We start from the raw sequence: 15,057 nt of genomic DNA, 5'->3' as shown, positions 1-15,057 counted from the left end.
AATCCAATAACTTACAAGAGTGTCTGGTTCACCCTAGAACCCCAAACATAGAGGGGAGGGTGATGATATCTAAGGACAGACCTAATGCAGTGCTTAACAAACCTAAGTCAGAAGACATAAACAAGAACTCAGAACCTACCAGGGATGAAAGTATAACACAGAATATAGCAGAGGTCACATTCTTGGTTTCTTCATGTGTCTAGATAATGTTAGAACTCAGAGGGCAGAATATTTGCTCTAGAATTCAGAACATGCCCTGGAGCAAAGAAAAAAACCTAGAAAATAGCAAGAAGTTTGCCTGGAACTTAGAACTGCCTGGGGGAGAATGCTGAAGGAGGCATTCTGGCAATTGAGAATTTACTGGCATAAGGACTGAGCTGGCAAAGGAGGTGGGGGTGGGGGTGGTGTGTTCTAGAAATGAGGACATTTCTAGGCTGAAGACTCCAGAACAAGAGAGAGCCTAGAGCATGTTTAGAATGCTGAAGTGGCAGATGGAAGAAGCCCACAATCCACCAGGGGACAAGTTCTGAGCCAAGGTCACACTAGGGGAAAAGATAGAGAAGGTGGGGATGGATGGGCTTAGAATACAGAACCTGAAGAAGGAAGGTGCAGTGTAATCCTGGGGACTTAAGACTGCAGAACTGGATGGCATATAAAATAGGGAGGTGCAGGGACTTCTCTGGTGGTCCAGTGGTCAAGACTCTGCCCTTTCACTGCAGGGGGTGTAGGTTCGATCCCTGGTTGGGGAACTAAGATCCCGCATACCTCACAGCACAGCCCAAAAATAAATAAAATGAAATACGGAAGCATATTCTAGAATTGATAGCGCAGTTTGGAGAAAAGCTAGAGCCCATAATGGAACACACACACACACATTCTAGCACTGAGAATGCCCCTGGGAAAAGAATAAAATCTAGAACAATGCCAAGGATGTGGCTAGAACCTAGAACACACCCAAAATGAAATTTTAAAAGAAAATAAGCAAAAACTGGCTTCTTAAAAATTGGAATATGTCAGGAATTACTTGGCGGTCCAGTGGTTAGGACTATGCACTTTCACTGCTGGGGCCTGGGTTGGATCCCTGGTCAGGGAACTAAGATCTGTGGGGGAGGAAGTGAAGGGGGGAGGAAGGAACATGTCTAAGGGGAGGAAAGTGGGATCAGAATTTGGCTTGGGAGCACTGGCTAGAAATTTGAATTTACCTGGGGAACATCATGACTCGAATTTAGCATCTAACCTAGAATTTAGAACATACCTTGGGTGAAAGAGGAACAGAGATGTTCACTGGGAGTATTCTAGGATTTAGAAAGAATTCCACGAAGCACTGCCAGGGTGCCTGTTTAGTTGGAAATATGGAAGACAATTCTAGATCACAAAATGAACCTATGTCACAGAGCACATCTGGAGGAAGGGATGTATGCTCGACTTATCAGTCTGAGAATGTACTTGAAGGATGGGGCATCAAGATATGAAAAAATCATGATGGGGTGCTGGAAGCATCTCAAGAACCTGGGTCTCAGGGGAAATATTGGAAACCCCAGGAAGCCCCAAATCTGAGATGATATGGGGATGAGGCAGGGGTTTTTCAAGGCCACCAGAGTTGATGGGCAATGGTGAGGCTGTAGGGACTTGGGTTCCTAAGAGTAACAGCTGAACAGCTAGATACTTTGGAGGTCACAGTTGGGGGACTGGACTCCTGAATCTTTGTGGAGGCAAAAGACAGGAGATGGAAGTTTGGAGCCTGAGTCCTTGTTGGAAGGAAGGGCAGGGGTAGATGACTTTGATGGGCAGTACAGAAGATGAGTTCTGAACTCCTGGGTCGCTGAGGGGAGGCAGGATCAGGGACAAGGCATCTAGGTCTTCAAGGGGGAGGACAGGCAGAAACCAGAGAATTGCATTAAGAATTGCATTCTGAGCCCCTGAAAGGGAGGAATCATGGCGCCTGAATCCCTAAGGAGGCAGATGCTGGGGTGCCAGGAGGCTGAGTATACTTATTGGAGGGGAACAGAGCTTTGAACTGAGTCTCTCAAGGGGGCAAAGGCTGGGAAACTGGATTCTTTCCTGGAGGGGGTGAAGGCTACCAGCTGGGGCCTCTAACCAGAGGAAGTGAGGACTGACAAGGCACCCAGAGCCGGGTAGGATCTGGATCCCCGGATGCCAAGATCCCTAAGGTGGACCAGGCAAGAACATTCAGGCTCCGACTCCTCAAGTAGCAGCTGGGGTGACCGCAACTGGGGTGCTAAGGATGGGGCCGAGAGCCTGGCCAGCGGAATCCTGAGGCCCAGGCGCCCAGGTCGGGGAGGGCCTGGGTATTCCCAGGTCAAAGGCGCAGCGAGGGGGATCCCCGCGCCGCCGGCGCCCCCTCCCCGGCGGCGGCAGCAGGAGATGGGGGAGGCAAGGCTGCCGAGAATGGTGACCATGGACAGCTCCAGAGCGGGCCTGTGTCCAGGGCGGCCGCTGAGCCGGCCTGGACTGAGGGACTCGGCCGGCTGTACAAGCCGAAGGACCGGAGATGGGCTGACTGGGTCCCCAAATGGGGGACTATGCGGACGCGACCGGGGGAGGGGGGGCCGGCGGCTCTAGCTGGGGGAGTCTGACACAGCCTTGGTCGGTGTCGATCTCCCAGGACTGGGCCCAGGAGGAGGATCTTGGTCCAGAGGGGATTCCCGGAGCTGACCTGGGAAATTAAGGCTCCTGGGCCCTGAAGGAGGCGCAAGGCAGCAGTACGCCTGGGATCCTAGGGTTCGGTTGGGGACTCTGAGAGCCGGGAGGGACACGCCTGAGTCTCTGGGGTCGGGCTATGAAATCTGGGCTGTAAGGTCCTCGGGGAAGGAGAAGAGAATCCAGGTTCTCGGGGAGGCGGGGGAAGCTCGGCGAGGGGTCCCCGGGGTGGGCGCTGCCAGGCGGGCCGGGCTGGGCTCTTACCTACCTGGTCCGCGGCGGCTGCGGGCGGAGCTGGGCTGCAGGAGGGACGTGGGGGGTGGGGTGGGGGGACCGGGCGGGGCCCCTGGCGGCGGCCGGGGCCCGGATCTGTAGCTCTGGAGCCCTGTCTCCGCGGCTCGCGCGGGCTCCGCGTCTCTTGCTCCGGCTTGGGCGCTGGGGACCCCCTCCCCTTCACCGTCTAACAGCCCTTTACCCCCTAAAATAGCCCCCTGCCCCTGTCACCGTTCAGCCTCCCCCCGCGAGGCCGCAGCCGCCAGATCTAGGGGTGCTCACCAGCGCCCCCCAAATCCCACCTTCCCCCGCCAAAAAATTCCTCCTCCCTCCTCCCCCCAGCAACCAGCGCTGGGGCGGTCGTGGCCCCTTTAACAGGAGACTGACAGACGGCGCCGAGTGGCCAATGGGAGGTGGTGTCGGCGCCGGCCGGCGGTTAAGCCCCGCCCCCGCGCTGCCTGGGAGGGGTCGCGCGGGCGGAGAGCGGGAGGCGGGGCTAAGGCGGGCCGGCCAATAGGCATGCGGGGTGAGGCGGCTGGGGCGGGAGGCGGAGCCCGGCATGGGGATGATGTCACCTGGAGCGAGTGGCGCGCGGCGTGGAACGCCAGTCGCGACCCCGGATTCCGGCGGTGGCGCGCGCCTGCCCTCACGCCGCACGGGACAGGAGGGTTGGGCGGGCGGCGAGGTGGGAGTAAAAGATGGCTTTTAAGATGGGGGCGGCTCCCGGAGACACGCGCTCGGGTTATAAGGTGGGGTGAATGCCTGGTCGGCGAGTGCACCTTACTCTGCACCCCCTGAGCCCGCCTCGGGAACTGCACGTGGCACCCCCACCTCTCGCAGACTATTGCGCGGCCGGCAGGGCCCCCCCGGCGGACTAAGCTAATGGTTCGCTCCGCCCCGCCCACACAGAGGCCGCCCACTGACTGGCGCGTTTCAGGACTCCTCTGTCAGACCAGCTACACCGAAAGGGGGCTTGGCTTCCACCCTCAGAATCTCGGAAGGGTTGGGGGGAGTTGTTTTCAGCTCTGATGCCGCGCTCAGACCCAGACCAGGTCCCAGCCTCCATCCTGGATTTATTGCCAGGAAGCCGGCCAGCCTCTGTCTTCGGACCTGGCAAAAACTCTCAAGTTCCGCTCTCAGACCCTGAAAAAGGTCTGGTCTCGACCTCAGCTTCTCTCCCTCTCCCACATCTCCAGACATTCCAACCCCTGGATGCAGGACAGACACAGACACTCAATGAGGGTCAAAGATCTTTAAATAAGGAGTTGGTGACAATAAATACTGTACAGGGGAGGGGGTGAGGGTCCAGATCTGTGGTTTCAGCCTCGAGACTCCAAGGACCTAAAAGGAGGGTGAAGAGAGGGGAGCCAAGCTCAGCGGAGGGGACAGGGGTAGGCATGGGAGAGAGCCAGGATTGGGGTTCCAGAGCCAAGAGCCCAGGGAAGTGGGTTGAGGGATTCCGGAAAGAGCAGGTTCCCCATCTTGGGGTGGGAGTGAGCTAAATAGGGGGCCCCAAAGTAGTCAGAATGGCTTGGGGTGAGAGTCAGGGTCAAGGGTCAGAATCCCAGGGAAAGGAGCCAGGGCTGGGGGTGGCAATCAGTGTCTCAGAAATTACCGGCCTGGTCTGGGAGTCTGGGGATGAGGGAGGCAGAGGAGCCCCAGGGGTGTGGTGGCAAAGGGCTCACGAGTAGCTCTGATGTTGCTGGCGCCGCCGGGCGGAGCGCATCTTCTCAAAGCGGGCTTCCATCTCCTCCAGCACCCGAGGTGTGTAGCGTACCACCAGCTTCACCGAGCCCTGGGCAGCCTTCAGAAGTTCCACTGCCTTCTCATGCTGCTCACCCTCAACGCTCTGCAGGGGCCGTTCAGACAGCTCATCTTTATCCCCTTCCTCCCTGGCAAAGCCTGATGACCCCCAGTCCATCCCTCCTGCCCTGTTTTTTGTCCCCACCACCTGGCCCCAGCTCAGACCTCATCCTCGGTGTTCCAGCCTCCAGTCTCTTATTCCCCAGAGCCCCAAGGGGGTCTTTCTACACCTCCAGACTGAGCCTATCCTTCCACTGCTCACAGTGCTCCCAGGCTGGCCCCAACCACCTATCTAGCTCTGCCTCCTTCTACTCTAACCACAGAGGTTTTAATTATCTGCATGTCCTAGTCCATCAGAATCAAGCCCTTTCTCTTCAGCTTACAGGAGTGCATAGTCACAGTCCCTGCCTACAGTACCTTCAACCTAACACTCTTCTCCACCAACTCCTACTCATCCTTCAAAACCCAACTCGAGGGGACTTCCCTGGTGGTCCAGTGGCTAAGACTCTGTGCTCCCAATGGAGGGAGCCCAGGTTCACTCCCTGGTCAGAGAACTAGATCCCACATGCTGCAACCAAGACCTGGAGCAGCCAAAACAAACAAACAAACTCAAATGTTCCTTAATCTCCAAAAACATCCCTCATCTACAGTGGTCTGGTGCCACATCTGGGCTCTCACAGTGCTCTGTGCTTTCTCATTATCTCCTTGGTTTAGGATTATTTCAGCCAGAGTCTATCTCCCCCACCCAAGAGAGTGTCCTTGGAGGTGGCAGCGGAGGCCAGTTACTCTCAGCATGTGTGCATGCTAAGCTGCTTCAGTGTCCAACTCTTTGCAACCCATGGACTGTAGCCTGCCAGGCTCCTCTGTCCATGGGATTCTTCAGGCAAGAATACTGGAGTACGTTTCCATTTCCTTCTCCAGGGGATCTTCCTGACCCAAGCATCAAACCCGGGTCTCCTGCATTGGCATGGGGATTCTTTACCACTGAGCCACCTGGGAAGCCCCCTAGGAACTCTCAGGGTCTGCAGCAAAGCCCAGAACAGGGTGAGACACAGAGGCAGTGGTCAGTGTGTTCAGTGAATATGAAAAACAGGGATTCTGCTCCCTTGGGCAGACTATGACCCCCAGCCCTGCCTCAGCCCCCAACTCACCACACCATTCACTGACAGCAGCTGGTCCCCACGCTTCAGGCCTCCGTGGCGGTCAGCCACGCCCCCGGGGATGACACGGGAGATGTAGATAGGCGAATTCTGCTCCTTGCCCCCCATGATGTTGAAGCCCAGGCCCTCGTCCGTCTTCGGCAGTTCCACTACCCTGGGATGTGCGTGGCCCTCACTGGCTGTGAAGGCGGCCACCGTGGCCTGGGAATGAGAAAGCCTTGGGCGGTGAGGACCCCCCCACAATGGGCATGCGCATTCGGGTGGAGGCTAGGACCCCGCCCGGGAGAGGGATTTCGGCCAGGGAGCTTTCCTCAAGAATGCGGCGCCTGCCACACAAGTCAACACAAGATCACTCTGTAGTGAGGAGATGTCCATTTTAAGTCACTTTGGACACTTCATACTGTCAAAGAGAAGGTCTCCGTTTGGTCTGTGTGTGTCTTGAATCTCACTTTTTTGCCAATCTCACTTTTTTACAGAGAGAAACAAAGGCCTGGACAGAGTCTCAAGCCTCGACCAAGCAAACAACATCTAACCTGGTTTAGTAAGATTTCAGTGTTTAACCCAAACTGTTTTCATCATGTAAAGGTTTAAAGTTATCTTCTAGTCAGGCATTTCATACTAGTTTCTAATTGTACTTGCTAATTGCTTGGAGAATTCCACGGACAGAGGAGCCCGGTGGGCTACAGTCCATGGGGTCACATAGAGTCGAACAGGACTCAGTGACTAAAACTTTCACTTTTCACTTTCAAAGATACCTTTATATGACACTGAAGCTACAAATGTGAGATTAATCAGAATACATTATAAATACTAGTAAAGGTGGTAGATAGATGTGGCAAAAATCATGAAGGAGGAAACAGGAATGACTGACTTTAGGAAGACGCTGAGCTGGACCATGCGATTCAATGGATACCATGAGCCATGGGGTGGGGGAGCCTACCTTGGCCGTGGCGTGGGCCCGGATCTCAGCACTGCCGGTGATGTCCAGCGTGTCGTAGAGCTGCTCATACACCTGGTGAGGACGCAGCCCCGCCTCAGGGAGCCGCCAGGCCAGCTCCTCAACACAGGCGTCCAGGCCCGCAGACCCTCCCACCCAAGGGTCCGCCCCGGCCCCGCAACTCCGAAGCGGCGGAAACTACAACTCCCGAAGAACCCCTGAGCTGAAGCCCGGGCACCACCCCCGCCCCAGGAGGGCCGCCCCGGTAGCTGCTGGGAGGCGTAGTCCCTCGGCTTGGGGCGACCAGGAGGAGGACCACGGCCGCCCGCCCCGTGCCCTGGCGCCGCGGTGCTCTCACCTCCCGAATGGCAGAGCAGAAGCGGCTCTGCAGGACTCGCTGGAGGGCTTGCAGCTTCTGCGGGGGCAGCTCCCCGCTGCGCTGGAGCCGCTCGAGGAGCTCCACCGCCCGGGACACTTCTGCGGGGCGGGGGCGGGGCGCACAGATACACACAGTCAGAGACGCGAAGACGCAGAGAACACGGAGAAACTGCGGCCAGAGACCAAGTCAGGGCGAACGCAGACCCGGGGAAGAACAGCCGCGTCCTGGCCGGACACCCGCAGAGTCGCCGCGGGTGGCAGAGGAGAGACTGCGGCCAGCCGGGCGCCCTGAGTCCCCGGGATCCCCATAGACACACACGCAGAGGTGTGCGTGCAGCGGGCGCCCCCTCCCCGGCCCGCTCGCCACAGACCCTCCCACACCCTCCGACGGCCGGACTCTCGGCGCCCCGCCCCGCCCACCCCCGCCGGGCCCGCCCACCCGCCCGGGTCTTGCGCGGGGAGGGGCGGGAGATCGGGATGCAGACCCGGGGCCGGGTGGGCAGGGCCGCGGGGCGCGCTTACCCCGCTCCAGCCCCAGCGGCTCCACCAGCGCAGCCATGTCCGCGCCGCCGCTGCGAGGCACCCTCCTGCCGGTCGCCGGCGAGGAGGGCGGGGCTGCGCGAGGCCACGCCCCGGCGACGAGCGCCCCCTGCGGAAGCGGGGCCCGGCGTGCGCGCCTGCCCTCCCGCCTCGGGTCCTGTCTCGCTGCCCTGCCCTCAGACCCCAACCGGCTGTTGGGTTAGTGACCCCTCCTATTGCAGCTTCTGTCTGTCTGCACCACCTTCCATCTCATCTGTCTGTTCTGCCCGCCTCACCTGTCTGTCTCCTTTCTATCCGTTTTTTCCACATTCATTGCGGAAAGATTGAAGGCGGGAGAGGAAGGGGACGACAGAGGATGAGATGGTTGGATGGCATCACCGACTCAATGGACATGAGTTTGAGTAAACTCCAGGAGTTGATGATGGACAGGGAGACCTGGAGTGCTGCGGTCCATGGGGTCGCAAAGAATCGGACACGACCGAGCGACTGAACTGAACTGAGCTATGTCACACATTGGGCCCAAGATCATGGACACGATGGTGAGCAGGGCAACTAAGCCCACTGCCCTCCTAGAGCTTATCCTATGACGCGGGTGGTGGTGGAGGCGGGTAGACAGATATGAGAGTAGGGAGGTGACGATCTAGGAGGGACACTGGTGGAAAGTTCTTGGAGGTAAGATCTTCAAGAGGTGCAGCGTGGGTCACTTCCCCATGGCAGGATAGCAGAGTAAGGACTGGAGTGGTTTATGAGGAAGGCGGAAAGGTTGACAGGCTATAACTGATGCCCCGCCTTTTATGTTGGCTTATTCATGTTAAGGATTTTGGCTTCATGGTAACTCCTACAAGTAAAATGTGATAGTCACATGTGTATGTTAAGATCACCATGGACACTGTGTGGAGACTGGATTGGATGGGAGCAAAACTGGGATCGGGGGACAGATCAGGAGGTCATCCCTGTAATCCTACAATGAGCAGAGGTGTGGAGGGTATATGGACAGATTTGGAGATGTTTGGATGTGTCTTAATTGTATATGAGGCCTGAGAGGTGGAGGAGAAGGGGATATTAAGGTGCATGTGGGGCCTTTTGCTAAGATGGTCTATGCTGGTGACAGGACAGTAGATATTTTGACTTTGAGGAACCTGTGCAGTAAACCAGGCCTGCAAGCAGTTCTGAGAATTTAGGCAAAGCTGCTAAATAACATCAGAAGAGTGAACAAGAATGCTAGAGAGAAGAGAATCTAGAATGAAGAGGATTGAAGACAGACTCTTCAAAACTCCTAATGTATAAAAGTCAGGAAGAAGACAAAGAATAGCTGGAAAGGTAGGAGGAAAACTCAGGTGGGAGAAACCATGAGAAGAGAGTGTTTCTGAAAAAGGAAGTGAGCAGTGGTATCAGATTCTCTGGAGAGTTAGAGACATGTAGAGGCAGATGAGACTGGAGAAGCCTGGCTATTCAGCCATCAGTGGATGCAGAAAGTGCATCCTCGGGTAACCTCACCAGTAGTGGGATGGAATCCAGAAAGGGGTTTTTGCAACGTGAGAGGACTAGAGCAGGTTTGTTTACCCTCTTGCCATCATAGTGTTTTTCTCTTTTCATTTTAACAACAACAACAGAAGAACATAGTTATGGACTTTAAAACAAAATGAAATAATACAGAAGGATAAATATATTTTGTCCCTTTTAATTTTTTTTCCAAACGTTTTCTTTTGTATTGGGGCATAGCTGATGAATAATGTCGTGGGAGCTTCAGGTGAACAGCGAAGGGACTCAGCCCTGCACATACATGTATCCATTCTCCCCCAAACCCCCCCCCCAAATCCAAGCTGGCGCAGAACTTTGAGCTGAGTTCCATGCGCTGTACGGTAGGTCCTTGTTGGTTATCCATTTTAAATATAGCAGTACATGACCTAGAAGGATGAATATCGAAAAGCACCAGCCCCATGGGACTTTCCTGGTGATCCAGTGGTTAAGACTCTGCACTTCTAAAGCAAGGGGTGTGGGTTTGATCCTTGGTCAGGGAACCAAGATCCCACGTGCCATGTGTGGAGGCCAAGAAAATTAAAAAACAAAAACAAAACAACCCCCCCCACACACACACAAAACGGAAAGCACCGGCCTCTGTCCCCATCCTAATTCTCCTCACTGCAAGAGGCAACAAGGGGTAGATGTTTCACCTGCTAGTTGCTTCTGTAGCTAAGTAACATATCATTTCTCAATTTTTCAATTTTAGCTGTTAGCAATATATTACATATTGATTTTCTGCTCTTACAACCTTTCCCCTCTCTTCCCATGGTAGTTTTATGGTACCAGTTTTTAGGTCAGTCAATAAAAGGCTCACATTATGTCTAAGTATTCAATACTTACTGTTGGCTGTATGAGCTCAAGTATTGTCCTGTGATTACATTTCCTTTCTTGAACAGCTTCCATTTTTTTCCCTGTAATGTCTATCTACTTTTGTTTCTCTCATCACATTCTTAATTTCTTTCAAACTCTGCATCACAACACTTACTTTATTGACTCTTTTTATCCTGAGGCTTCTTGTAAACTTCAATCCTCTGACTCCAGTCTGAACCAAGAAACTGCCGTCCTGGAATGTCCCTCCACTGCCCTGCTGAACCGGATCATCGCTTTTTAACTCCCTCATTTCGGTAAAGTATATCCCCCATTATTAATAACTCCCTAAAAAGATCGTTGGGGGGAAACAAAGATTGTGAGATTTGTCCTTCAAGAAAGTTCCTCTAATTCTTTTTTCCCCTTGCACATCTAGTATCTAATCAACTACCTAATGTGTCTACTAATTAATTGCAGATGGTTTCCAGTTCTGAAATTTCCAATAGACTTTTTTTTTAAGACTCCTGTTAAACTTTACAATTTTAAAGATCTATTCAAATTCTCCATTTTTCCTTATTTTGGGAACATAATTATTTCAGCCTCTGATAATTCCAACGTGTTTTTATTGTCTTTTCCTCCTTGAATAAATGCTAAGTATTGGCACTAAGGGTTAGCCTCTGGTTGATCAGACGGTAAAGAATCTGCCTGGAGTCAGGAGACCCTGGTTCGATCCCTAGGTTGGGAGATTCCCTGGAGACAGGAATAGCGACCCACTCCAGTATTCTTGCCTGGAGAATCCCATGGACGGAGAAGCCTGTCGACTTACAGTCCATGAGGTCGCAGAGTCGGACATGACTGAGTGACTAAGACACACACCCATTTGTACTAAAAACCACATAGGGGGACTTCCCTGCTGGCCCAGTGGTTAAGACTCTGAGCTCCCAATGCAGGGGGCCCAGGTTCAATCCCTGGTCAGGGAACTAGATCCCACATGCTGCAACCAAGACCTGGTGCAGCCAAATAAATGAAAAAAAAAAAAAAAAAAACCACATAGGCTCTCCCTTCCTCCACAGAAAGTTCAGTTTTCTTCTGGCAGGAGAGAGGTCTGGTTTTAGGTTTTCTTAGGCCTGGTCTATTTCACATGTGACCCAACTCCAATGTTGTGTTACTCTGGAAGTCTCAGGTACAGCCATCTCTCCACTGCAGGCATGGAACCCAGCCTGTCTCCCCGCCGGGGCTACATGGCTGCTCCGCAACTTAGCCTCCTTCAGTGCTTTCTGATGAGCCCCCTGGGGGTCTTGAAAGGACAGTGAGCCGCTTAGGAGTTGGCAGATGCCTTCGGGGAAGACTGCATGTCCATTCTGAGACTCAGCGCCCCATCTGGGAGTTTCTCCCTCAAGTCCCGCTGTCTGGTCCAAACTCTGTCAGCTCAGCCGAGTTGAGGACCACCACTTTCTGAGTCTTTTCCACCACTTTTTTGAGTCTGTCCTGCCACAATAATTGGCAAATATCCTCAAGGGAAAAGTGAAAGAAAGTGTTAGTCACTCAAGTCATGTCTGACTCTTTGTGACCCCATAGACTGTAGCCCACCAGGCTTCTCTGTCCATGGGAGTCTCCCAGTAAGAATACTGGAGTGGGTTGCCATGCCCTTCTCCAGGGGATCTTCCCGACCCAGGGATCGAACTCAGGTCTCCCGCATTGCAGGTGGGTTCTTTACTGTCTGAGCCCCCAAGAGTAAATACGAAGTTCACCTCTGTATGCTTTCCTTTCTTGGTATCAGACCCCCTCAAGTGTGGCCTACAACTGTTTGCTCCCCAAAGCCTTTCACAAGTTACTTTTATATGTTTTGTCCAGTTTTTTTTTCCTAAGATTTCTTTCTTTCTTTATGGCTGCGCTGGGTCTTTGATGCCGTGTGCGGGCCTTGTCCAGTTGCGGCAAGCAGACTTCTCATTGCAGTGGCTTCTCTTGTTGCAGAGCACAAACGTCAGGGAGCGCAGGCTCGGTAGATGCAGTTCCCGGGCTCCTCAGTACTTGTGGCGCACGGGCTTGGTTGCTCCAAGCTACGTGGGATCTTCCTGGACCAGGGATCAAATCTGTGTCTGCTGCATTGGCGGGCGGATTCTTTGCCACTGAGCTACCAGGGAAGCCCCTGTCCAGTCTTTGTGTACCTGGTCTGTTGTCGGGCTGTGGTCCAGAGTCACAGAGAGTTGGATGTGGCTGAGTGACTTAGCACGCACACTATGCCAGGAAAGTCCAACATGGACTGTTTTTCATAACCAACTCCAGAAGTATGGTTTCAACATCTGGAGTATCTATGAAAATACAGTCGTTAGAGGTATTAAGTTTTTTTTTTAATTATTCCCTAAATTGTCTTCTCCAGGACCAGTTTCTCTATTTATCTTGTGGTCTCTTTCGGCACATTTTTTTCAAATGTCTGGGATCTTTGGTTATATGCTTGTAAAAACTGAGGCAATTAAAAATAAAAACACTAGAACCTGGTGTGTGCAGTTGGATTTCACTGACAGTTTGCCTCTAGTTATCAGGCCAACTTTGCCTTCAGGCTGAGAAACTTGTATTTGCAAATGCCCAGCTCCTAGGCATTCTGATTGCGGAAACAGAGTGCGATCGTTCTGCGTACAGATCCTATTCCAGTCTCCTACCCTTGTGATCCCTGAAGTTGCAGTCCTGAGCCTCTGTACGTGTTCTGCAAGGTCTGCGGATGGCTCCCTTCTCCAGTGGCCACCAGACTGACGTGTCCTCGCCATTGTCCTATTTCGTCTTTAATCCAGAAATGAGCTGACATCTCGACTGCTGACAGAACCTTGCTTTGTTACTCCTCTGTTATCATTAGGAAGTAAAAACACAGACAGTGAACCTGCCGTCATGAACTGGAGGCCATTTTCTGTCCTGGCCCTGTGAGGACCCTCCGCTCTACCTGATTTTTATTTATTTGTTTATGCTATGCTGGGTCGTAGTTGTGACACAAGGGATCCTCCATCTTCCATCTTTCTTGTGGCATGCAGTTTTAGTTGCTGTATGTGGGATCTAGTTCCCTGACCAGAGATCTATGAAATCCAGGCCCCGGGCACTGGGAGCTGAGAGTCTTAGCTGCAGGACCACCAGGGAAGTTCCTCTACCCAGTCTTTTTACATCTTTAAAAAAACTTTTTAAACTTTTTTTTTAAATTGAAGTACAGATCTACAATGTTTCAGATGTACAGCAGTGATTCAGTTATACATGTATTCTTTCTCAGATTCTTTTCCATTATAGGTTATTACAAGATCTACTGAGTATAGTTCCCTGTGTTATATAGTAGGTCCTTGCTTTATATATAGTTGTGTGTATCTATTAATTCCCTAACTCCTAATTTACCCCTCTCCTCCCTTTCCCTTTGGGTAACCATAAATTTGTTTTCTCTGTCTGTGAGTCTGTTTCTGTTTTGTAAATAAGTTCATTTGTATCAGGGTTTCGCAGGTGGCACTAGTGGTAAAGAACCTGCCTGCCAATCCAGGAGGCATAAGAGACACAGGTTTGATCGCTGGGCTAAGATGCCCTGGAGGAGGGCATGGCAACCCACTCCAGTATTCTTGCCCAGAGAATCCCATGGACAGAGGAGCCTGGTGGGCTCTAGTCCATGGGGTCACACAGTTACTTTAGCCACTTCAGTTACCTGAAGCGACTTAGCATGCACACAGCATGCATCATTTGTATCTTTTTAAGATTTCACATATAAACAGTATAATATTTGTCTTTCTCCTTTTGACTTCATTTGGTATGATAATCTCTAGGTCCATCCATGTTGCTACAAATGGCATTTCATTATTTTTATGGTTAATATTCCATGGTATGTATGGTCCACATCTTCCTTATCCATTCCTGTCGACGGACATTTAGGTTGCTTCCATGTCTCGGCTATTGTGCTATCTTTTTTGTTTTTTGGCCACTCCATGTGGCCTTCGGGATTCCCTGGTAGCTCAGTTGGTAAAGAATCCGCCTGCAATGCAAGAGACCCCGGTTTGATCCCTGGGTTGGGAAGATCCCCCTGGAGAAGAGAATGGCTACTCACTCCAGTATTCTAGCCAGGAAAGTTCCATGGACTGTATCGATCATGGGGTCACAAAAGAGTTGGACACAACTAAGCGACTTTCACTTCACTCACGTGGCATGCAGGTCTCCTTGAACCTGTGCCTCCTGCAGTGGAAGTGTGGAGTCCTGACCACTGGACTGCCAGGGAACTCCCCTTGCTATTGTAAATAGTCCTATGTACATTGGGATGCATGTCTTTTCAGGTTATTTTCTCTAGACATATATGCCCAGGAGTGGGATGGTGAGTTATTTTTAAAGGAAAAAGTATTTTTAAAGGAACGGCAATACTGTTCTCCATAGTGGTTATACCAATTTACATTCCTACCAGCAGTGTGGGAGGGTTCCCTTTTATCCACACCCTCTCCAGCACTTATTTGTAGACTTTGGGTGATGGCCATTCAGTCTGCTGTGAGGTGATCCTGTGGTTTTGATTTGCATTTCCCTAATAATTAGCAGTGTTGAACATCTTTTCACATGCCTGTTGGCCATCTGTACGTCGTCTTTGGAGAAAGGCCTGTTTAGATCTTCCGCCCATTTTTGGCTGCGTTGTTTGTATTTTATATATTGAGCAATATGAGTTGTTTGTATATTTTGGAAATTAATCCCTTGTTAGTTGCATCATTTGAAAGTATTTTCTCCTATTCTGTAGGTGTCTTTTCATCTTATTGATTCCTTTGCTGTTCTAATGCGTCTAACTAGGTCCCATTTATTTTTGCTTCTATTTCCATTACTCTAGGAGTCAGCTCCAAAAAACTATTCCTGTGATTTATGTCAATGTGTTCTATGTTTTCCCCTAGTTTTATTTATAATACCTGGTCTTACACTTAAGTCAGCAATCCATTTTTAAAAAAACTTTATTTTTGCTGCACTGGGTCTTTTTTGCTGCAT

General features: G+C 51.8%; 1 protein-coding gene and 1 long non-coding RNA gene across 4 annotated transcripts; one reads left to right on the top strand and one right to left on the bottom strand.

The window, feature by feature from the left end:
- Window positions 1-4,172: 4,172 nt before the first annotated feature.
- Window positions 4,173-7,857, bottom strand: LIN7B (lin-7 homolog B, crumbs cell polarity complex component). 3 transcript variants are annotated; one of them, XM_065920711.1, is made up of 6 exons: window positions 7,735-7,832; window positions 7,193-7,311; window positions 6,838-6,909; window positions 5,889-6,098; window positions 4,620-4,783; window positions 4,173-4,275 (listed from the first exon to the last, which is right to left on the bottom strand). In XM_065920711.1, exons 1-6 carry the CDS (start codon window positions 7,769-7,771, stop codon window positions 4,254-4,256), a joined length of 624 nt encoding a protein of 207 aa, XP_065776783.1. In that variant the 5' UTR covers window positions 7,772-7,832; the 3' UTR covers window positions 4,173-4,253. The 3 variants fall into 3 exon arrangements, 1 of the variants encoding a protein (XP_065776783.1); XR_010661374.1 differs by having other exon boundaries at window positions 4,179-4,275; window positions 4,550-4,783; window positions 7,735-7,857; XR_010661375.1 differs by having other exon boundaries at window positions 4,179-4,275; window positions 4,554-4,783; window positions 7,735-7,857.
- Window positions 7,858-7,966: 109 nt separating this feature from the next.
- Window positions 7,967-12,882, top strand: LOC136158873 (uncharacterized). Its single transcript, XR_010661376.1, has 3 exons — window positions 7,967-8,291; window positions 10,286-10,400; window positions 12,761-12,882. It is a non-coding gene; the product is annotated as an uncharacterized lncRNA (long non-coding RNA).
- The last annotated feature ends 2,175 nt before the right edge of the window (window positions 12,883-15,057 follow it).

Source organism: Muntiacus reevesi, chromosome 2, assembly GCF_963930625.1.
Source record: "Muntiacus reevesi chromosome 2, mMunRee1.1, whole genome shotgun sequence".
Classification (NCBI taxonomy): Eukaryota; Metazoa; Chordata; class Mammalia; order Artiodactyla; family Cervidae; genus Muntiacus; species Muntiacus reevesi.
Note: the sequence above shows the minus strand (reverse complement) of the source record. Positions and strands in the feature narration are given on the sequence as shown.

What these genes read in the sequence shown, in the direction of transcription:
- LIN7B (XM_065920711.1), bottom strand. Translation starts at nt 7,771, where the DNA reads ATGGCTGCGCTGGTGGAGCCGCTGGGGCTGGAGCGGG. An exon ending in GCCGCTGGGGCTGGAGCGGG is followed by an intron (nt 7,312 to 7,734) that starts GTAAGCGCGCCC and finishes CCCGCCCCGCAG; the next exon opens with AAGTGTCCCGGGCGGTGGAG. An exon ending in GGGCCCACGCCACGGCCAAG is followed by an intron (nt 6,099 to 6,837) that starts GTAGGCTCCCCC and finishes TCTCATTCCCAG; the next exon opens with GCCACGGTGGCCGCCTTCAC.